Source organism: Astatotilapia calliptera, chromosome 23, assembly GCF_900246225.1.
Source record: "Astatotilapia calliptera chromosome 23, fAstCal1.2, whole genome shotgun sequence".
Taxonomy (NCBI): domain Eukaryota; kingdom Metazoa; phylum Chordata; class Actinopteri; order Cichliformes; family Cichlidae; genus Astatotilapia; species Astatotilapia calliptera.
In genome coordinates this window covers 9,534,192-9,557,842 of record NC_039323.1, presented here as the reverse complement: position 1 = coordinate 9,557,842, position 23,651 = coordinate 9,534,192, and the positions used below count along the sequence as shown (strand labels likewise).

General features: G+C 43.6%; 1 protein-coding gene across 1 annotated transcript in view; it reads right to left on the bottom strand.

The window, feature by feature from the left end:
• Positions 1-23,651, bottom strand: part of grin3bb (glutamate receptor, ionotropic, N-methyl-D-aspartate 3Bb) — a 59,901-nt gene extending 36,250 nt beyond the window's left edge. The window contains exon 1 of the mRNA XM_026158944.1: positions 23,066-23,651. Within this exon, the coding sequence (XP_026014729.1) occupies positions 23,066-23,554 (489 nt within the window). The 5' untranslated portion in view covers positions 23,555-23,651. The remainder of the gene's footprint in view (positions 1-23,065) is intronic.

The window sequence follows — 23,651 nt, the reverse complement described above, 5'->3', positions numbered from 1 at the left end:
ATGCTGGTGTGGCTAGCAGGCGAGCTCGAGAGAGACTTCAAGAATTTCAGCATAACGATAACCATGCATGAGAGGCGTATAGGGAGACGTATAACAACAAGATGGATTCACGGTGTGTCTGGTAGGATTATATGGAAACACAAAGCTGGCTAGGGATGGACAGTACACAATAATGACTAGTATGAGTGTGACAATCTTTCGTGAGTCATATCTCATTACTGGAGGGGGGCCCTTTCAATATGAGAGACATACCCCCCAAAAACAAAGAGAGGAACAACAGGTGGGGAAGGTGGCTGGTACCTCTTTATTGAAGTCCTCTTATCTGTACATAGTTAAACTAAGTTGTAACTTGTTGATGAAAATGTTTTGTTTAAACAAGGGTTCAATGGAGTGCCTGTGGGGTCTCAAAAGATCGCCGGTAGATCACAAAAGGATAATTCTCACTGCACATGAAGAAATAAAGTGTATGTCCTTAAATGTTAATGGAATCTGTAACCCAGTTAAAAGAGCCAAGATTATGACTAAACTGAAAAAGGAGAAGACACAGATAACTTTCCTACAAGAAACTCATTTATCAAAAATAGAACATGAAAAATGTAGGAAATTTGGGTTCAAAAACACCTTTTACAGCTCTCACACAAACTCTAGGAAAAGAGGGATTGCAATTCTCATAACTAACTCCCTTAAGTTTCAATCTCACAAAGAAATAAAGGATAAGGAAGGTAGATATGTCATTGTCAAGGGTGTGATTAATCAAACAATGGTCACATTGATGAATGTGTATGCACCCCCTGAGAGTAATAAGGAATTCTTTAAATTGATTTTTGATATTCTTGTGCTAGAAGCAGAAGGTATATGCATATGTGGAGGAGATTTTAATGTGATATTAGATAGTGACTTGGACACAACCAGCCTGAAGAAAAATAAAAATTCAATTCCAAAATTAGTAAGATATACATTGGAAGACACTAACTATTTTGATGTCTGGAGAGCTTTGCATCCGCTACAGAGGAATTATAGTCATTATTCAGCAACACATTATGTATATTCAAGAATAGACTACTTCTTTATGGAAAAAGGGAATAGAGATATAATAACAGATTGTTGGATTGGAGTGGCAGATGTGTCGGACCATAGTGCTATCTACTTAAAAATCTATCTTAAAGGTAGACCAAAAAACACAATATGGAGATTAAATGTGGGGCTATTAAACAATAAATCGGTGGTAGAACAAATACAAAAAGATGTCAAAACTTATTTAGAAGAAAATGACAATGGTGAAACCGATCCAATTATTCTATGGGACTGTTTGAAGGCAGTTATACGTGGGAAACTAATCGCAATATCAAGTAACCTTAAAAGAGAAAGAATGGAGCAATATAATGAATATGTGGATGAATTGTCACAATTGGAGAATAAACACAAACGCAAGGTAGATGTCAAGATACAACAACAAATGAAAGATATTAAGAAGAAAATTAATAATTTACTCTTATATGAAATGGAAGTAAAAGCAAGATATGTAAAACAGAGCTACTATGAATCAGGCCCTAAAGCTGCACGGCTATTGGCAAGACGTTTAAAAAAACAACAGGCAGAAACAACAGTCAACAAATTGTATAATTCTAAGACAAATGACACATAACCTAGAAGAGATAGAAAGTATCTTTACCGATTATTATAAGGACCTGTATCTACAAAATGCACCTACTAATAATGGCCTAAATGATATTAAAACATTTTTAGACTCCTTAGATCTACCCTCTATTGGAACAATACAAAATGATCGCATGACGGCACCAATAACGATAGAGGAGATTCAGAAAGCGATTGGAAAATTACGAACAAACAAGGCACCAGGCAGTGATGGGTTTCCTGCCGAATGGTACAAGAAATGTGGAAAAGAATTGATACCCTTACTCCACCAGACTCTTAATTGGACTCACACTAAACATGTGATTCCCCCCTCTTGGAGGGAGGCAATTATCACGGTGCTGCCAAAACCACAAAAACAAAGAGAATACTGCCAAAATTACAGGCCTATATCGGTGTTGAATGTTGATTATAAAATCTATACTACAATCCTATCAAATAGGCTCCAGTCGTTTATACCAGACCTGATAGATGAGGACCAAGCAGGTTTTGTCAAAAATAGACAGGCACAAGACAATATTAGAAGGACCCTACACATACATAAAGACAAGCTACCGGCTGCATTGATAAGTTTAGACGTAGAAAAAGCCTTCGATCGAGTCAGCTGGGACTTCCTGTACCTAACCATGGCAAAGTTTGGGTTCACTACGAAATCAATCCAATGTATTAAATCTCTCTATGACAAACCGACTGCAAGACTAAAAGTTAACGGCTCATTGACAAAGACATTCCAACTAGAGAGAGGAACTAGACAGGGTTGCTGTTTAAGTCCAACCTTATTTGCCTTGTATATTGAGCCATTGGCACAAATGATTAGACAAGACGCCCTAATAACAGGAATAGAAATCAATAGACAAGAGCATGTAATTAGTCTGTTTGCTGATGACGTGTTGATAGCCCTCAAAAACCCCACAAACTCTTTTATGCAGCTTACAGAAATGTTAGGAAAATTTGGTACGCTTTCTGGCTACAAAGTAAATATACTTAAAACTCAAGTTCTAATGTTTAATTGTATACCAACTCAAAATCTTAAGGAATGGGAAATAAAGTGGGAGGCAAAAACCCTTAAATATTTAGGTATAAATATAACCAAAAACCATGCCAAACTATATCAAAGTAACTGTGGACATATAAATTACAGGATAAGGCAGGATATGGAAAGATGGAATACATATCCGTTAGGATTTAGTGACAGGATAAATGTGATAAAGATGAATATCTTACCACGATTGCTATATTTATTCCTCAACCCCAATTCTCAGAATGGGATAAGTATATATCTAGATTTGTCTGGGAAGGCAAGCGGCCAAGGGTACGATACACTACTTTACAGCTTACTAAGGAGAAAGGAGGAATGTCGCTTCCTAATTTAAAAGAATATTTTCGTGCTGCACAGATACGCCAGATAACATATTGGTGTAGTGATGATTACGGGGCTCGCTGGAAGGATGTGGAGCTCTCCACACTCAATGTCCCAATTCAAACAAACATGGGTATGAAAAAGACCCCTGAATATGTAACTAAAGACCAAGATAGGAACCCGATAATATCCTTTACATTAAATGTATGGTATGATACAGTAAAGGAGTTCAGGATTGGCAAAGAGCTTGGTTTGCTAAAATGGATAGCCTTCAATGAAGAATTTAGACCAGGAAAATTGGATCTTGGTTTTAAAAATTGGAATGAAAAGGGAATCACAGCAATTTGTTTATTAATCAAAAAAGGAGAAATTAAAAGTTTTGAAGAATTAAAACGGGAATACAACTTAAAAAACAAGGATTTTTTCAGATACTTACAGGTGAGAGATTACTTTAATAAAAACATAAAAATAGAGGAAGACAAAATCCATCCTATTATAAAAATAATTATACTGGCATATAAAAGTGTTATTCCAAAATCAGTGTCTACCCTATACAAATGTTTGATGGAATCAAGACAGGAATCAACTGTATATGTTAAAGTAAAATGGGAAAGAGAGCTGAGTGAAGAAATCACTGAGAGGGTGTGGTATGAAACATGGAAAGAACATAAGAATACAACTCACTCATTGAGGTGGAGAGAATTCATCTAGAAAAATCAAATTCGCTATTTTATTACACCTAAGATTAAAAATAAACAAACCAATACACAACAACAATGTTGGAGGCTGTGTGGATGGGACGAACCAGACCATACACACATTTTCTGGAAATGCAGAAAAATTCACACTTTCTGGGTTAAAATTCACTCGGCTCTCTGTGATATATTAGGTTATATTATTCCTAGAACCTGCCTTGTTTTGTATCTAGGGTACTTGGAAGGTACTGTAGATGTAAAGGATCGTTACCTGGCTAAGATTCTCCTTTTGGCAGCAAAGAAGGCCCTCACCAAAAACTGGCTTAAGACAGAAACACCAGGAAAGCAGCAGTGGGTAGCAATTGTGGAGGACATTATGGAGATGGAGAACCTTACATATAAACTGAAATTAAAGGAAGAACGCTTTTTGAAGGACTGGGGAAAATGGTTGACGTACAATGCTATACACATATATATATATATATATATATATATATATATATATATAGCATTAATATAAGTATATAGCATTAATATAAGTATATAGCATTAATATAAGTATATGTATGCAAGCATGTGTGTGTGTGTGTGTGTGTGTGTGTGTGTGTGTGTGTGTGTGTGTGTGTGTGTGTGTGTGTGTGTGTGTGTGTCTGTGCCTCTAGTCTGCATGCCAAATATCCCCAACACACAGAGACACACACAGACAGACAGTTCAGGTCTGTGCTCAGACAGTTTGAGAATTGGTTCATTATTTTCTTCAGCTTTCAGATTGGCTGACGCCATCAGACGGAAACCCCCACAAATCCCCTCACTCACACACACTGATTTGCTGTCTCATGGGGACATCCCATTGACATAATGCTTTCCCTAGCCGCTTACCCTAACCATCAAAAATGAATGCCTAACCCTAACCCTTACCCTAAACCTAACCATAACCAATTGTAACTCTGACACTAAAACCACATTTTGAGTATGAAAAATGCCTCCAACCCCATGGAGACCTGGATTTTGGTCCTCACGAGGGCTGTTGGTCCCCACTGAGATAGTAAGAACCCGTACACACACACCACACACACACACACACACACACACACACACACACACACACACACACACACACACACACACACACACACACACACACACTTCTTCTATTAAAGTCCAGCAGCAGCTGAAGAGGTTGATAATGAAATCTGTTCTGTTCTCTCTGCTCAACTTCTGATCAGCCTCCTCCTCCTCGCCCCTTACTCCTACCCCCCTTTCTTACCCTCCTCTTCCTCACCCTTCATACCCTCCTCCCTCTGTGAACTCTTTCTCTCTGTGTGGAAATATTAATCTTTTCATTAACAGAATTTAATTGCCAGCAGACAGACAAGCGAGTGCAGCAGCTTCAAAGCTCATCAATGGAAAATAAAAAGATTTTTCTCTCGTTTCTCTCTTTTAACTGCGCTCTCTGAGGTTTCCACAAAAAAGCTACGCTGCTGCAATCTCAGGGAGGATGTCTCTTCAAAGTTGAACAATCATCTGGATCCAGTGCTCCACAACAACCAGTCAGCTCTCAGCCAGGAAAACTCGCCCAGAACAGCACGACTGATCCTGAACCGGGCCAGTGCCATTGTGACTGTAGGACCAGCCACCACTTGTGACTGTCATTGAACATACAGCCAGCACTGTGGTTATTCTGCCCAATCAGAGCTTGAGGACGGACAGGAAGATGATATAGGAGAGTCGGTGCTAGGGCTGCTGGGAAATTAGAGCATTCAGCAGATGTATGCAGTGATGTAAACCATGGCCTCCAGCTTAATCCGAACCAACTCCATGCAGCTGCCAAACCAAGTGCTCAGATGATGGGGAGGAAAGGAGGCAGAGCTATGATCCCAAAAATCTAAAGTGAAGCATCTGTTTGTAAAATGTCTTTGAGTACAATGACACATCCGTAATTCTCTCTTTTAATAAAATTATTTAATTTATTGTTGTTCCTAAGGGCACAGAAACCAAAGACGTGTAAGACTATCAGTTTAATCTGGGCTTCACTTTAACACAGTCACTGGTAATCTCCATGTCAGTCACAGCAAAGGCTCAAAGGTAAAGGTAATTTTGACTCACAAACAGTTTCGCGGTATGATCGTTCTATTTCATAATGAAAGATCTGTAGTGGATTCCAAGTGTTGAACCTGTATTTGGTTGCTTCTTACTGAAACTCTCAGCACGAGGTCCACAGAGATGCTGTTGAAGCCATCACTACCCTGGAAACGCAAGATAGTCCAACAGCAGAGCAGAAACTTTAGGAGAGCCCAAGTCAGCAAAAAGAATGAATACACTGAGCATCTTACCAACAGCAACAGACCTCAGAGAACAGGAGACACTAAAGATAACAGAATAATTTCCATGATTAGAAAAACATCTTCACAACATCTAACCAAGTCAGGAAGTCAATCAGTTTCAGGACACAGACACTATCGCTACTTTTATGATTAGGCTTTAAACTTTCCCTTTGGATAAAGCATATAGTTAGGGCTGGATCAGGTGATCCTGAATCCTGCCTTAGTTATGCTGCAATAGGTGTAGGATGCTGGGGGATTCCCATGATGGTGTTTTTTCTTCACTTAATCTGTGTTTATACACCTCTCTGCATTTAACCATTAGTTCACTAGCTGAGTGAACTAATGGTTCAGGGCCTGCATCAACACCAAGCTCGACGTCTTTCAGCAGCGATGTCTCCGCCGGATTCTGAGGATCCGCTACATCGACCACATCACCAACGAGGAGATCCTGCGAAGGAGCGGCACAGTCAAACTTCACAACATCGTTGCACGCAACAGGCTCCAACTGGCCGGCCATATCCTCCGCATGGATGACGCACACATTCCAAAAACAGCGATGCACTGGCAACCCCTGGGCGTCACACGACCACGAGGACGTCCCCGCAACACCTGGCGAAGGTCATTCTATCAAGACCTAAAGACATCGAATATATCGTTGGAAGACGCTGAAGCCCGGGCACAAGATCGAGCCTGGTGGCGTTCGTTTGCCGCCCGATATGCCACATAAAGCATGGGAGGATCTATGTCTAAGTAAGTCACTAGCTGAGACCATATCTTCAGTTACAATTGATGATGGTGGATGAGGGAAAGTGAACTCATGTTGTGATTTGGGAAAGGCCTTAGAGGGGACTGGCAGTGGCTCCTGGGCTGGGCAGATCCCCAATTAAGGCATCCTCTTGAAGAACCGAAAATTGAGCATTATGAAGCATTGCTGCGAATGTATAATTAGTAGGTTTGTGATGACCAGCAGCACATGAGCTTGATTAACTGGTCAGGGATTCATTTGAGGGAAGCAGATGTTGCAGCATCAATGCAGAAGGAATGGCCAGAAAAAAGATTCGGAGAAATTCTGGACAATGAAAGAACTTGGAGAAAATGTGAAAGAAACCATGATGATGATGATGGTCGTGGTGGGGCTCAGAGGTGAGTTTATTTTGAAGCAGAATATCAAAAGGGGGCTGCCCAATTGATTGATTTTACTTCATTTGAGGGAAAAGACAAGGCAATCTTCAGAGACTGGGTAAAGGTCACTTATGCAGGGATGAAGAATGGATGGAATATGAGGAAAGCGAGCAGGAACATTTATTCAAACGTGCGTGCCAGGAAGTAGTCACTACTTCTGCAGGAGCGTGAAAGATCCAAAGTTAGGAGTAAATGGCATGGGGTCAAAGGGGGTGCCTGACTTTGGAGACCTTTGATGGGCAGCGACAGCTGAGACAATATAGAGGTCGAGCAAGGTCAACCCCTGAGTATTTTGGCAAAGAAATTGATGCTGCTGAGATAAGATTGGATCGTGGGATTTTTGATGGCCAGGAATCGATGTGCAAAATCATGAAGCTAAACATGGTAGCAATGTCGAAGGATGGGACGAGAACATTAAGTGGTTGTGGAATGAACGGCACGCTTTCCAAGCAGTCCAGTAGGTGGACAAGGTGCTAGGGGCTGTTAATTATAGCTTTTTGGGAAAGGGCGATGAGCTCTACGATGCTAGGGTTTGGATCTCGGATGTTGTGGCTGAAAAAGGAGCAACTGGTGAATAAGGCCGGAATTACCAAGGGATAGATTTCAAAAACAGTCGAAAAAGGCAGCAAACACTCCTGGATATGTTGGCAAATCTTGGGAGGCCACGCTGAAGAGAACTACATTCCGCCAAAATAACCCCCTAAGCTGACAGAAAACCCAGCATCTGTGTAAAGCTGAATGTCATCGGGGTGGGACAGCTGATCGTCATAAAAGAAGGTAATGCCATTCCAGTTAGCAAGGAGTAGTTGCCAGAGCCACAGTTCGGCTCTGGAGGAGATGTCCAGAGTGATTGTGTCGAGGAGTGATTGATTAGATGCTGCAAGAGAGAGCAGGTGAGAAATAAAGGAGGTGCCTTGAGGAATCATACGTAGGGCAAAGTTTAGGTGTCCTGCAAGAGAGTGTAGCTGTTGTTTAGTACATGTGGGAACACGGAGAAAGTTTTGAAGGAGGAGAATAATACGACTGAGTATTTTGATAGGCAAAGAAGCCTAGATCTGCATAGTGTTGAGGGTTATACCAAGGGACTCAACGAGTGTTGAAAGGCCCTCTGTTTTTTCTTCTTCTGAGAATGGAACACCGAAGAACATCAGAGAAAACTGACTTCAGGGTGGATAACCCTTGAGCTAACCCTGATGTGACTTACTAGATGCATTCTGAAAAAAATCATGGAAACTGATGGGATTTTCCAAATAAAACAATTTCAGCTGTTGAACGAATGGAGTTGGTTTTCAGTGACATCATCATCAGCAAAAAAAGTGTGTTTTTTTTATCTGTCTGATTTCAATGAAACATGATTTGCTGAAATGTCCAAGTCTGAGGACCGATTCCAAAATAAAATTCATTCTGTTTAAATTCTTTGTGATGAGTTCTTCACAGCGTGTAAACGCCTCAGAAGAAGACATCAAGCTCAGAGCCGGCAACAATGTGCAGAAAGTAAAATGGCCTGGTTCTTGTACAGTGCTTTTCTACTTTACCTGAGCTCTCAAAGCACTTTATCCTACTTGCCTCATTCACATCAGTTCATACAAGCACCTTTTTCTGTGCTTTTTCTGTGTAAGTGCTTTCTAACAATCACAAACACTCTGGTGGATGCCTCATCGAGTGACTTGGAGTTAGTATTGTGCCTCAGAACATTTGGCATGCAGATCAAACCACCGATCTTCTGACCTGCTCTACGTCCTGCCGCCTATACTTTCAGAAACAGTCATGTGACGGCCGTGGTTAGAGTTAGGGAGACTGTGGGCCGTAGTGGGCCCCCACCTGAGATTTTGTCTGATCTGCAGACATCACACGTCACACTGTAAAAACTGAGCATGCCCTTTCAGCTGCAATGACAAATGGCTCAGCGCAGTGACGGCAGTCAGAGTCAAGCTCAGGCCACGTTGAGCTGTCGGTCAGCCGACTTCCCGCTGGAGGTCACGCTGTTGCCGTTGCCTGCAGCACGTTAGGTGCAGCACGTTATCGACTCAGACTCTCAGCAGGTGAAGGTGACGGCTGACTCCGCACATCCAGCCAGCTGATCAAGGAGCTTCCTGCCGCTGGGCTCGACAAATCTGATGATGGTGCAGGTGAGATCCTTCTTGTCGCCACTTGGCTCGACAACAGCAGGAAGAAAACGAGCTGCAATCAATGAGTGACGAAAGCTCAGATTACTGCGGTGAGGAGAACGAAAGCACTTCCTCTTTTCCATCCAGAGTTTCAGAGAATAAGGCAGACATAGTTTGACTCCCAGTTTCTCTGCTGAAACACGACACAGGGCCAACCTAATCAGGCAGTCTGCTCTCTGAATCAGCTTCACTCCAAATCTGCAGGAAGGAGACTCGAGTTCAGTCATCACAGAAAGCTCAGACACCTGAAAACTCACCTGAGAGTGACCTTCAGACACCTACAAACAACTGAATTCTGACAGAAACATTCACCTCTGACCCTCTGTGATGACCTCTCAGTATGGCGTCGGCCCTGTTAACCCCAGCAGTTTGGACCCGTGACACTCTCACACCAAACAAGGGTTCACTTCCTGGTCACATGACACTTTGGAAAAGTGTCAGTGCTTCCCTGAACGTAGTAGCGAAGCTGGTGCTTCACAACTGGACTTTCTGTGTGGAGCCCACAAGCATGACTCAGAGCTAGGTTCATCTCGCTATTCAGAAAGAAACTGTGATGTCTCGCCCCAGGATCAAAAGTGAGTTTAGCCTCACATAACAGATGACTTCATGTTTAGTATGATGTAGAATTTATTTGTTGTTGTTGTTACAAAATTTGTCCTCTGCTCTGCTACCATTAATCTCAGAGGTTTTCTTTAACGAGACGCCCAGCAGCAGAAGATCTGCTTCAGCTGAGAGGAGGGAAAACCTTTGAAATCATGCTTGCTGATGAAAACGTCTGAATGATGTTAATGAGCAGACACGTTCCATCAGTGTGCAGCAGCAGCCTTCACCTGTTCACATTCACCTTCGTCAGCAGGAAGCGTGACCGGGGCGGGGGAGGACAGCTGGGAGAACAGCTGCTGCCATTCTCAGCTTTTTACTGAAAATTTAAGTTCAATCAGCTGACAGCAAGCAGCTGCTGTGTTACAGTGGAAGGTTTGATGGTGGCTTGATGGCTTTCTACATGCTCACTTGCTGTAAACGTCTTTATCGTAAAACAATTCAAATCACGAGCCAGAGAAATGTTTCTGCTCATGCTCGTTATGTTTAAATAAAGTTTTTTTCCCCAGCAGGTTGCTTAAATAAAGTTTTCCAGGGTTTAAGTTAGAAGACCAGCTGCTCCTGGTTGAAGCCAGATGTTTCTGTTGTGGTAGATGTTTCAGTGGGCGATGGTCTGGACTATTCAGGTCAGTTATGGAGTCATGCTACTGAAGTCTGAGCTCATTGTATGAAATCAGAGAGATTGTAAATTAATCATACGGGGCCTGGATGGTAGACTTTGCTCTTAAACCTGCAGATGTGCTTCAGCCTCATGGAGTCCTCACAGATGTCCAGTTACGCCTTCCATGTGCACTAATGCATGCTTTGAGCTGTGAGCTTGATGGTCCCTCTCCTCTTTAGCCCAGAGGACGGCATCCACAAACAGTAACTCATCTTCTGATTGGTCAGAGAGAAGCTTCTTCTCTGTTTGGACCTTTTCTTCTTCTTCTTCTTTATCTCCTAGTGGGTTTTGTCTGGATGTTTTTGTGCTGTTGCTTTTTCTTGCTGTGAAACAAATTGCAGAGCAGCTCATTTCCATGCCATTCGTTCTGTTGTTTATCTTCATCTGTCCATCAGGGAGCAGAGGCTGGTGTAAAGCAGCAGCAGCAGCTGATGTCAGCGTGCAGAACGTGGAGAAGTCAGAGAGCGACGGCAGACAGACGGCTGGATAATCCTCTCTGATCAAAGACTTTCTAAAGAGTAAAGAGATGTTTGTGTTTGTGGAGGTTTTCACTTCATCCGTGAACAGCAGCTCAAAGCCACACTGGATTTATTTCACACTGAGACACAACAGCAACACAAACCGACTCACAGAGAGGAAACACAAGCCATCAAAGTGCGGCAAGATTTCACTCTGCAGAGGAACAACAGCAAGCTGCAGCGCTGCTCTGATGCAACGCAGAAGAAATGAAGAGTTCAGACAACCAGAAGCAGTCAGGTGGACGGATACAGCACAAACACTGGCACAGGTTCAAGGTCATTCAGCAAAAGACAGTTAGATGACCATCATGTTCACAGACAACAGAAACAAACCTGCACAAATGAGACACACAAGGGGGACGGAGGCAGAAATTACATCAAAATAATCAAGTGAGAGGGGATAAATCACCCCTACAGAGACATTCTGTCACAGAAACTGTAGAATTAAAGCTTCGTCGTCCGTCTTTGATTGAACAGCAGGAGCTCATGTCAGTGCCTAAGTCTATTGCAGCATAACTAAGGTAGGATTCAGGATCACCTGATCCAGCTTTATCTATATGCTTTATCAAAAAGGAAAGTTTCAAGCCTCATCTTAAAAGCAGAGATAGTGTCTGTCTCCTGAATCCAAACTGGAAGCTGGTTCCCGGGAAGAGGGGCCTCCCATTCTACTTTTAAATGCTCTCGGAACAACAAGTAATTCTGCAGTGTGAGAGCAAGGAGCTCCATATGATCACCTCCCGCTGAGCTCATCACTCCATCGCAGCATCTTCATCCTAGCCCCTGAGTTTTTCTCTTCCATCTAAATAACGCACTTTATTGAGCATCCCGTCATCATCACACCATTGATCGCAAATAAAATGACTTCATTTATGGCATGCTGCCACCAAAGTGCCACAACACAGTGCTCCTGTGGTATGACTGACTTCTCAAAGGTCAAAAGTCCACACATATTTAAAAATTCAGAAAGAACGTCTTTCTGTGACCTTCAGGTTCTGATACCTTCCACCCACACAATCTCAGATTAACCCAGCACATCGTTGGCTGTGGTGAGGAACTGTGTCGCCTACATGGTGCCTCGCGGTGTTTCCTCTTATTTCATAGACGTGTAGTTGATTTTACATGTGTGGACCCAGAGCAGAAAAAGTGCTGAGTGCTCAGCAATTTTGAGTCCTCAGCTTCTCCAGTTTACATCACCAATGATATCACAAACACGCCACGTGGTAAAGGCACAATATGAAGGCTGCTCTGCAGACAGAGCGAGGACAGCGAGCGGATTAGCGGGCAAGTTATAAGACCGAGGACCCGCGAGGACCATTGGGGACCCAAAACACCACAACAAGACACTCAGAGCGCTGACCAGTGCGTGCGCACACACACACACACACACACACACACACACACACACACACACACACACACACACACACACACACACACACACACTCCCGTTCCTCTGACTGGATTATTTGAGTCTTTACTTGTGTCACCGTTTCTGTCTTCATGTTTCACACTCTGCTTCAGGAATTCAGCTTCGAGCTCCTGATGAATCTGGGACTCACTGAACTGAATTAAATGCTCTTTAGCAGCTGCAGAACGAGGCATTCGAGTGTCAGCAAGGTCATTAATAAAGGTGAGTTAAGGTGTTAGCTTCACCTGCTCAGTGTTTGTGTTTGTAACATCAACATAGATGAAAAATCATCATAATCGTCTAATCAAGCAGCATGTAGGCTTCAGGCTGTTTCCTGTTTACACTTCAATAATGATCGCATAATGAAAACATAATTAAACTGAAACCAGGGGCCTAAAAACAACATATGGGGAGAAGGAAGTCTGCGTCTTCTGATTGCACCCTGTACACCTCCACGTCTTCTTCCAGGAAAGAAACGACCTTGAAATCAGATGAAAATGGAAAAGCATGTGTTCTGAGAGTGTGTTATGATTCAATTTGTGTGTGTGTGATCCTGTGGGAATTAATAAGTAAGTCTCATCTGTAACATACAGTCTCACACTGAATGTAGATATTTTTACTGTCTGTTATCTGGTGGAATGTTTCTCACCAATGTTTGAGAGCCTGAAGGCAGCTCAGGGCTCCGAGTGTGTGTGTGTGTGTGTGTGTGTGTGTGTGTGTGTGTGTGTGTGTACTGTAATCATCTCTGAATGAAGCAGCATCTAAACTGAATTTATTACAAACGAGTAGTTCCTGTTTGTCCCACAGGACCTGAATGCATCATCACTGCCAGTGGTGGTGGTCCAGAGTGTGTTTGTATGTCTGTGCCAGCTGGTGTAGGATCAGTCTGATATGTTATCAGCAGTCTGTTTATCAGCCTACAGAGTGCCACGCGTCAGCAGCTAATTATCACCTCGTTAAGCTTCCTAACGAGGGAGCCCTAATGAGATTCTGGACTGCGTCCGGCAGCTCCGGCTGTCCCCGTCTATCATATGTGAACATGTTTCTGCTTCGCTGATAATATTGTGCACTCTGTACCTGGCAGCACGAAGGACATTTATGTGTGACTTGGTAACACAAATACAACTGATGGCAGGTCAAAGGTCACAAAGAGCCCAGCAGGTTGATGTCAGAGAGTCACAGTCAGACTCTTCCCAGCATTCTCAGTTTTCCTGTCACTAATGAAAACATGTGACTGTGGCGGTAACCCTTCACTGTACCACTGATGTTTCCTACAAGGGGAGCTCAAAAAGACTTTTTACACAAAATAAAAGAATAAACTTTATTTGAAACTTTATTAATTCAGTCTGAAGACGTCAGCTGGTATTTCCATTTAAAAAAGAAACAGAACAAATTCAGCTAAATAGCGTTTTTTCTATGCGAATAGAATATGAGTTTATGAGAGTTACAGATGACCTCGTTCTGTTTTCAATCACATTTTAGAGAAACTCAAAGCAAACTTCAGCCACAACTTTGCACCTTCAAAGGTTCAAGGAGAAGAGCACCAGCCTAATGAAGTTTAGGCTTCATTTCCTCTCCTGGACCCGAGTTCGTAGACCAAAGATTTGTGGCTGCACAATGTTTCCATACTGCTGTACTAAACCCAGTAATCAGATTACAGTTACTAATCCCAGCAATCAGATTAATGTGACTACACCCAGTAACCAAATTAAGGTAATAAAACAGAAAAATGACCTGATGAACATTTCGATGCCTCAGTTCATGTAGCGGTAGGAATGAACAGCTTTTCAGGGGTGACAATTACTTCTAATTTAATTAATTAGAAGTAAGAGATGACTTCTTAGAAAGCCCTTGAAAATGTGAGTCAGTGTCATCTCCTTCAGTTGGAGCACAGCTCATCACCATAGAAACAGGAAGCTTGAACTCCTAAACACAGAGTCTTGATATTTCCTGTCATCACATTTTTCAGAAACCACATTTCTCCCCTTCTGGCTGCCCCTCCCTGCTCCCGCTGGAGGTCTCTTCCTATTGAAAGGGCTTCTTCCTCCCCACCGTCTCTGAGTGCTGCTCACAGGGATCCTCTGTGTTGAGATTTTCCCTCCAACATTGCAGTGATCATAACCATGAAGTGCAGTGAGATGACTGTTACCGTGAACTCAAACTGTATAAATAAAGTCAAACTAAAATGAAAATCTTATTTGGATCAGTCAAAATTTTTTCCAGCAGCGGTAAAATTGAACTCTACCCACTGAGTGTCAGAAGGGAAGGCTCCTCTGTGACACAGGGAGGAAAAGAAAGCGCCGTTATGGTTTCAGTTTGTTTCTGCTGTCAGAGGACCAAACAACTCTTTAACTCTGAAGGTCACAGTTTGCTGATCCAAAGTTTATCTAGCTGCAGCCTCAGAGAACGCTAAAAGGTGAATAACCAGGTTTAATCCACCCGTTACAGCCGCGCACCTTCTGATGAGATCAGCTGATGTGTCGGCGCTCTGAGCTGTCAAACGGTTTAGAGAAATCTTTCAGGTAGTTTGTGTTAAAAAGTCTCAGGGGCCAAATCTCATCTTTACTCTGCAATGCTCAGACGAGACGTTTGATACGAGCGCCGCTGACTTTCAGTGTTTCATCAGCAATTCCTGCCAGCTCATTGGTCCCCGCAGAGCTCTAAGCTGAAGTATTTTTAGTCAGGATGTCTCAGTTAGGTGTTTGCATTCAAACCTCACAGGTGAAATGAAACCAGTCAGACCTGCTGAGGTCAAACAAAGAGACGAGTGAGGCATGATGGGAAACTAATCTGCTGCTGCTCGTCTTCAGAGGGATTAAAAGATTCAGTTATTTCACCGTCAAGCTGAATTTAACCCTGAAAACATCAGATTTACAAACAATCATCAGCACACTCACTGAGCCACATCCGCGGCTTCTAAACTCACCTGGCCTTACCTGTCACACAGCAGTCTCACACACAGCTCAGGTTAAAGGACAAATTCACTGTTTCCTCTTCATAAGTCAAGTGGATTCAGAACAGAGCTCTCATGTGACCAGGAGCATATGTTCATTCATATGTTACAGCTGAGTGACAGGAAGTGACCACAGGAAGTAATCTTTGAATAAACTGTTTCACCCCAGACCTCATTCAGATTATTTTAATGCAGTTAAAAATCTGTATTTAAGGACAGTGGTTTCAGAAACCTGGTGAACCTCTTTCAAATGCTCAGGATGAGCAGGCGTTACACTTGTCACGTCACACACTGATCCTATTACCCACTGCACACCGTGCTGTGACCTCAGCACGAGAAATGACTCGGAAGGAAGGACAAACAAGTGTTCATCAGACAGTTTCTAGTTCACACCTGGGGGAAATCCCTTCATTTACCTGCATGCAACAAAGGCTGCTCAAACATGTTTGGTTGTAAATCACTGTAAAACAGTAGTACACATCATCCCTTTGCTGAATTTTTTTGTTTTTACAGGTGACTCCAGCAAAACAGCCTGAAAATGACGAGCTTATAAAGCACACCTGAGTGATTGTTCTTGGACGTTACACAGCTGTTAATAACGTGGTCCTTGTGAAGCAGACTGCAAACATTTTCCTGCTCCTGGATGTGATTCGGCTGTGTTAGGTGGAGTGAGCTTCAAACTGCAGCAGCTGAATTCACACTCTCCTTGTCTTTGTCTCTGTCCACACTTGGAGCGTGGGCCCACGTCAGCTGATAAAAGGAGTCCCCAAATGTTTAAAGCACTGCAGCACGTGCTGCCCTTCATAACTTTAATCTGATTGCAAAGAAAACTCAAGCCCATTCATATTTTCACAGGTTTCAGGCACCCCACTGCCTCAGTGACAGATCATGAAGAAGCTGTTGCTGAGCGTGCTGACCGAGTTGACCCGATCAGAGACGTCTGCTGTGCAAACATCAAACAGAATCTCCCGTGTTCCTCTGAGTCTCTGAGCAGATGCTGGCACTCCTTCAGAGAATCTCTGAGATCAACAAACAGCAGCAGGACGAACCAGAAACATGAGAAAAACAATGTGTTTGTAACCAATCAGAGGGGTCAGAGACATGGGGCTTTCTGCATGCCGTACACAGAGGGGAACAGCATGCACTGGCACAAGGAACACAGTAAAAACTGATCCAAAAAAGCAGTCCTCAGTCGAACCTAGATCGATGCAATCCAGCATGGTGAAGGACATCAGAGGACCGTCTTGACCCAGACATTTATTAGAAATCAGTTAATGATCAGGACTAAACTCCTAAACATTCACAATTTCGCTCAAGTGATTGGACCTATAGGTCGGATCAATAAAGGACAGATTAATTTGATTAAGTATGAGTTTGAACCACGTCAATGTGTGTGTGTGTGTCTGTGTCTGTGTCTGTGTGTAAGTCTGTCTGTACCTGTGCCTGCACTTATACCTGCACCTGCATCTTGTGTGTGTGTGTGTGTGTGTGTGTGTAAGTCTGTCTGTACCTGTACCTGCACTTATACCTGCACCTTTACGTGCACCTGCACTTGTAGCTGTACTTGCAACTCCAGGCCCACCCCTGGTATAGGTAATCCAACACAGCTGATTCAAATGGCTAAATTACTTCCTCAACATGTCCTGACGTTCTCCAGAGGCTTGGTAACAAACTAATCATATGATTCAGGTGTGTTGACCCAGGGCGATATCTAAAACCTGCCGGACACTGGCCCTCGTGTCCTGGAAATTGCCCACCCCTGACCTATACCTATACTTGTGCCTACACCTGTACTGTACCTGCACCTGTACTTACCTGGACCTGTACCTATACCTGTACCCGTACTTGTACCTCCACCTGCTGCTGGCTCACCTCTCCTCCCCCTTCTCCCCACATCGTGACAATGAACTACAAGCAGACCCTCCTACAAACTCTCATCAGCCCTTACCGTAAGGTGAAAACCTTCATTTCACACTGAGGTCACAGAGGAGAACAGCCCAATCACATCCTCCTTTATTATAATTTCGAGATCTCTGACGTCAAAACCGAGCTGAGCTCCAGTCTACAACGAGAACCTCTGAAAAGACTTCAGACAGCTCAAACACCAACAGGTGGTGCTATCAGGTTGAGCATCGCTATGAATTATGGGACACCATGATCTCTTTTAATTTCTTAAGGATGCTGCAGTGTCTCCACTGCTAAAAGAGGCAAATAAGGACTGAAGCTCATTTCCAAGATGATGATGGTGCGAGACAAAAACGGGTTCTGGTAGAACACCTGAGTCACAGGATTAAACCTGAATGATGAAGACTGCTGTGTGTGTCTGTGTGTCTGAGTGTGTCTGAGTGTGTGTGAGTGTGTCTGTATGTGTCTGTGTGCATCTGTGTGTATAAGTCTGAGTCTGTGTGTGTGTCTCTCTGTCTCTGCCTGTGTGTGTGTGTGTTGGTCTGAGTAGGTTTGTGTGTCTGTGTGTGTGAGTGTGTGTGTGTTGTGTGTCTGAGCAAGTGTGTGTGTCTGTTTATGTGTGTGTGTGTGTGTGTTGGTCTGAGTAGGTTTGTGTGTGTGTGTGTGTGTGTGTGTGTGTGTGTGTGTGTGTGTGTGTCTGAGTTTGTGTGTCTCTGTGTGTGTCTGTGTGTCTCTGCGTGTGCCTGAATATGTGTGTGTGTGTCTGAGTTTGTGTGTCTCTGTGTGTGTCTGTGTGTCTCTGCGTGTGCCTGAATATGTGTGTCTGAGTGTGTGTGTGTGTGTGTGTGTGTGTGTGTGTGTGTGTGTGTGTGTGTGTGTGTGTGTGAGTTTGCAGCTTTAACCGGATTGTTTTCAGCGTTACAAAATGAAAATCTCTGCTCAGTTAATCCCATCACCACAGTTAGGCTTTTACTCTGAAACCCTCCCACAGGAAGTGCTGCATCCTCTACTAAATAAAATCACATTGATAAAATTTTATATTTTCATAAAGACTAAAAACCTGCTAATTGTTTCAGAATAGTCAGTCAGGGAAGAAAGAACATGAACCCTTTGATGTTACTGCCTCGGTTCAGCTGATTGATCAGTTAGCTGTCTAGAATAAAACTAATCAATAATCAACAAAAATGATGGTTAATTTCCACACAGCTGAGCTGAACACAGCTCAGTTAACAGCATGTGGTGGACTTTGAGCTTTGGTCTTGTGTGATAGGCTGTCAGAAGTACAGGGGCGGATCAGGAGAAATTTTCTTAGGGTGGCATGAAAATCAAAGCCTTTGTCTCACAGGTGTTACATCCTGTTACATCATTATATATATGAGGTTAAAATACATAAAATACAGTAAGTACACACATGTCTCATGGAAATATTGTCTATAACTTTGTTTTCTTTGGCCCAGATAATTAAAGATTGCAGTTACAGTGGGGCAAAAAAGTATTTAGTCAGCCACCGATTGTGCAAGTTCCCCCACCTAAAATGATGACAGAGGTCAGTAATTTGCACCAGAGGTACACTTCAACTGTGAGAGACAGAATGTGAAAAAAAAAATCCATGAATCCACATGGTAGGATTTGTAAAGAATTTATTCGTAAATCAGGGTGGAAAATAAGTATTTGGTCAATAACAAAAATACAACTCAATACTTTGTAACATAACCTTTGTTGGCAATAACAGAGGTCAAACGTTTACTATAGGTCTTTACCAGGTTTGCACACACAGTAGCTGGTATTTTGGCCCATTCCTCCATGCAGATCTTCTCGAGAGCAGTGATGTTTTGGGGCTGTCGCCGAGCAACACGGACTTCCAACTCCCGCCACAGATTTTCTATGGGGTTGAGGTCTGGAGACTGGCCAGGCCACTCCAGGACTTTCAAATGCTTCTTACGGAGCCACTCCTTTGTTGCCCGGGCGGTGTGTTTTGGATCATTGTCATGTTGGAAGACCCAGCCTCGTTTCATCTTCAAAGTTCTCACTGATGGAAGGAGGTTTTGGCTCAAAATCTCACGATACATGGCCCCATTCATTCTGTCCTTAACACGGATCAGTCGTCCTGTCCCCTTGGCAGAAAAACAGCCCCATAGCATGATGTTTCCACCCCCATGCTTCACAGTAGGTATGGTGTTCTTGGGATGCAACTCAGTATTCTTCGTCCTCCAAACACGACGAGTTGAGTTTATACCAAAAAGTTCTACTTTGGTTTCATCTGACCACATGACATTCTCCCAATCCTCTGCTGTATCATCCATGTGCTCTCTGGCAAACTTCAGACGGGCCTGGACATGCACTGGCTTCAGCAGCGGAACACGTCTGGCACTGCGGGATTTGATTCCCTGCCGTTGTAGTGTGTTACTGATGGTGACCTTTGTTACTTTGGTCCCAGCTCTCTGCAGGTCATTCACCAGGTCCCCCCGTGTGGTTCTGGGATCTTTGCTCACCGTTCTCATGATCATTTTGACCCCACGGGATGAGATCTTGCGTGGAGCCCCAGATCGAGGGAGATTATCAGTGGTCTTGTATGTCTTCCATTTTCTGATGATTGCTCCCACAGTTGATTTTTTCACACCAAGCTGCTTGCCTATTGTAGATTCACTCTTCCCAGTCTGGTGCAGGTCTACAATACTTTTCCTGGTGTCCTTCGAAAGCTCTTTGGTCTTGGCTATGGCGGAGTTTGGAGTCTGATTGTTTGAGGCTGTGGACAGGTGTCTTTTATACAGATGGTGAGTTCAAACAGGTGCCATTCATACAGGTAACGAGTGGGGGACAGAAAAGCGTCTTACAGAAGACGTTACAGGTCTGTGAGAGCCAGAGATTTTCCTTGTTTGAGGTGACCAAATACTTATTTTCCACCCTAATTTACGAATAAATTCCTTACAAATCCTACCATGTGGATTCATGGATTTTTTTTTCACATTCTGTCTCTCACAGTTGAAGTGTACCTCTGGTGCAAATTACTGACCTCTGTCATCATTTTAAGTGGGGGAACTTGCACAATCGGTGGCTGACTAAATACTTTTTTGCCCCACTGTACATAAAACATGTGAATTTTGATATTATGTACTGTATAGCCTGGATGATAAGTAAGCATGCAGCCCAATAAGTTTAAAATCCAGAACCTACAAAACGCAAGGTGGTTCATTTACAAACACACAGGTCTAACTATTTTTTTTAAATTACAAATAATTAAATTGTTACGTACTTAAATTTACACAAAATGCCAGAAATCTGCACTGTCATGAAACACTTTTCACAAAACATTGAAACCTAATTTGTCATGATTTATCGGGTTAAGTCTCTGGGTTCCAGGATATAACTGCCCATTGCTGACTACAATTTGAGTTTATCTTTATAATTGACCCCTAAAAGGTGGAAAACCTTGCCTTGCTTGGTATCATTCTTTTCAGTACAATCTCATTCGTCTGAATTTACAGTTATCTTTTCATTTTGACATACTGTATTAACCCAACTGATCTGAAATCACACAAAATCAAGTCGGCAAAAATTTAACATTTTTCACTGTAAATCTACAGAAGTGTTTAGTGAATTATTTTCATAACTTGAAATGCAAATATAAATTGTACATTTTAAAAACCTATGCACAAATGTTGTACACAATAAAGTTATATATTATGTATTTGCCTAAAATCGCAGCCGCTGCATCAGGCGTTTTTTCTACAACCATTTATAAATACCAAAACTAAAATGAGAGAACAATCAGGAGTCACAATAAGATGCCACACAAAGAGAGAGGAGAACACTACAGGTCTGAAACCTGCAGGCCTGACAGCAGGAGGTGTATCACTTCTGTTTCCCACCTGGAGACAGCGTTTACACTGCAGTCTGCATATGGAGGGTTTTTGGCACCAACTGTGACATTCAGGACTCGCCTCTGTTCTGACACACAAAACAACAACAACAACAACACACTAACTGTACACTCCAAACACGCTACACATCACAAATCTGTCACATCTCAAAACTCGCTGTCGATATTGCTCCCTCTCACTCTCTTTCATCACCATCACTCTGAAAAATTTCCCCTCTTCATAAATAACCAAATCCCACGTGTTGCTGTGTCATTTCTATTGGTCGACGTGGTACACTTTTCCACGAAAGGGTGGCATTTTTTTCCTTTTCTTTTTTCCCTGCTGCCCTTAGAAAATCCTGTTTTTACTGTTTCTTCCTGCACAAAACATGACGCTAGTATTCAGAAAATTATATATTTTTTATTAGAACTCTGGTTTTAGTGGCCTAAAAGTAAAACGTAAAAATTGGCATGTAGTTTGAAGTCCAACTTTCAACACAAGCTGAAATAAAGACTCAGCGTGGCTGCAGCTTGTAGCTATGTCAGCTTAAATTGGTCACGTGATTTGGCAACGCAGCATGTCTGTGGACCCCAGACGGTTACTACATTCCATTTCCAGAGTGTAACAATTAGCCACCTGTGCTGAAATCTGAAATGCCCATAGTTTTGATTCAAAATGTGCTCTAGCGCAATCATAAGCATCGGTTGCTACTGACTTCAAGAAATAAAGCCAGTTCAGGCTAGGGGCTGGACCATTTTTTAGTGGTGGTAGTTTTAGAATTTATATTCAATGTTAATTGTAACCAGGCTCAAAGTGGTAATGCTACCTTATTTTAATAAATAGCATTGTCATATGCAAAACTTGGGTGGCATGAGATTATTTTAGGGTGGCATATGCCACCCCATGCCACCCTGTAGATCCACCCCTGCTGAAGTTTAATTCAATTAGCAGTGACATGCACAGTGCCTCCGCACACTTACTGATATCAACGCCACACCTGGAGAACAGAACAGGAAGTCCAGCATCTCTGTTTAAAAGACGTTTCTCTGCTTTGTATCAACATTGATGCGGCTCAGGCTTCAGACTTACAGTGACGCTCCACCCACAACAGAGGCCAAAGCATCATCTGCTCGTGAGCTGAAGTTTAACGCAAGGACCTCTCGTGGTTGTGAAGATGATGAAACATCATCTTCATGGAAACCAGAATTAAATAATACTTTATATGTGACTGTGTCAGCACCAAGGTGCCACCACTGTCACCTTTAGATGGGCAGGACTAATTTCCAAAGTCTTCATCAAACCAACTTCTCCTGAAACATCCACGGAAAACATTCTGTCTCTCTTAACTGATCAGTCAGTTCACTGATAAATCTGATCGGTCCAGTCTCGACTTGCAGGAACTTCTCCTCACATCAGACCAGCTTTGATTTTTCTCATCCAACCTGTTACACACCTGAGCTCCACCTAACCTGAGCTTCTGTTAATCAACCTCAGATGGTTTCTCTGCTACTCCCTTTCTGTTCCCCCATGTTCTCCTCCCTGTTCTCTGTTCTCCTCCACATTCTCATCCCTGTTCTTCAGTTGTTGAAGCTTCAAAGTGAATCCATGAGAGCAAATAAGCAAACGCACACATACGCGCAAGCGCAGTTCCCCCCCGACACACCTCCAGACGTCACACAGGTCAAGGTCAAACCGGGGACTCGGACCGGGTGGTTCCGGGCGGTTCCGAAACACTTGCCCAGGGTCCAGGTGCGGGCTCGCGCAGGCGCAGCTCTTACCTGCGTGCGGAGCGGCTCTCCGTGCTGGAGGACGCTGATGAAGGGGATCTCCAGGGAGGAGGCGGTGAGGTCCACCTGTAGCAGCTCCTCGCGGCTCTGCGGGAACGCGAGCACGGCGGACACTCCCTGCACCACCACGCCCTGGCACGCGCAGCGGAGCAGCGACTCGGGGTCCGCGGCGGTCAGCTGCCGGGGCACGAGCTCCAGGCTCAGGTTGTAGGGCAGGAAGTTCACACGCTCCGGGTCCCGCTCCAGCTCCCAGTCCCGGCTCACCGCGGCCGCCGCGCGGCTCAGCGCCGCCTGGACCTGTACGCGCGCCGCCCGCTGCGCCGGCAGGAGCGCACCGACGCGCACGGAGTGACCGATCTGCGCCAGGAGGCGGCACGGCTGCGGGTGGAGGAGGCACGGCGGTACGAGGAGGAGCTGCAGGAGGAGGAAGGCTCGGAGAGTCCGGAGGCAGGAGGAGGAGGAGGAGGAGGTGAGAGACATCCTGCCGCGCGCTCAGCATCGCTCCTCCGCTGACTCCTGCTGCTCCGACAAACACGAGAGGAGGCTGCTGCTCCTCCTGCTGCTCACAGGAGACTGA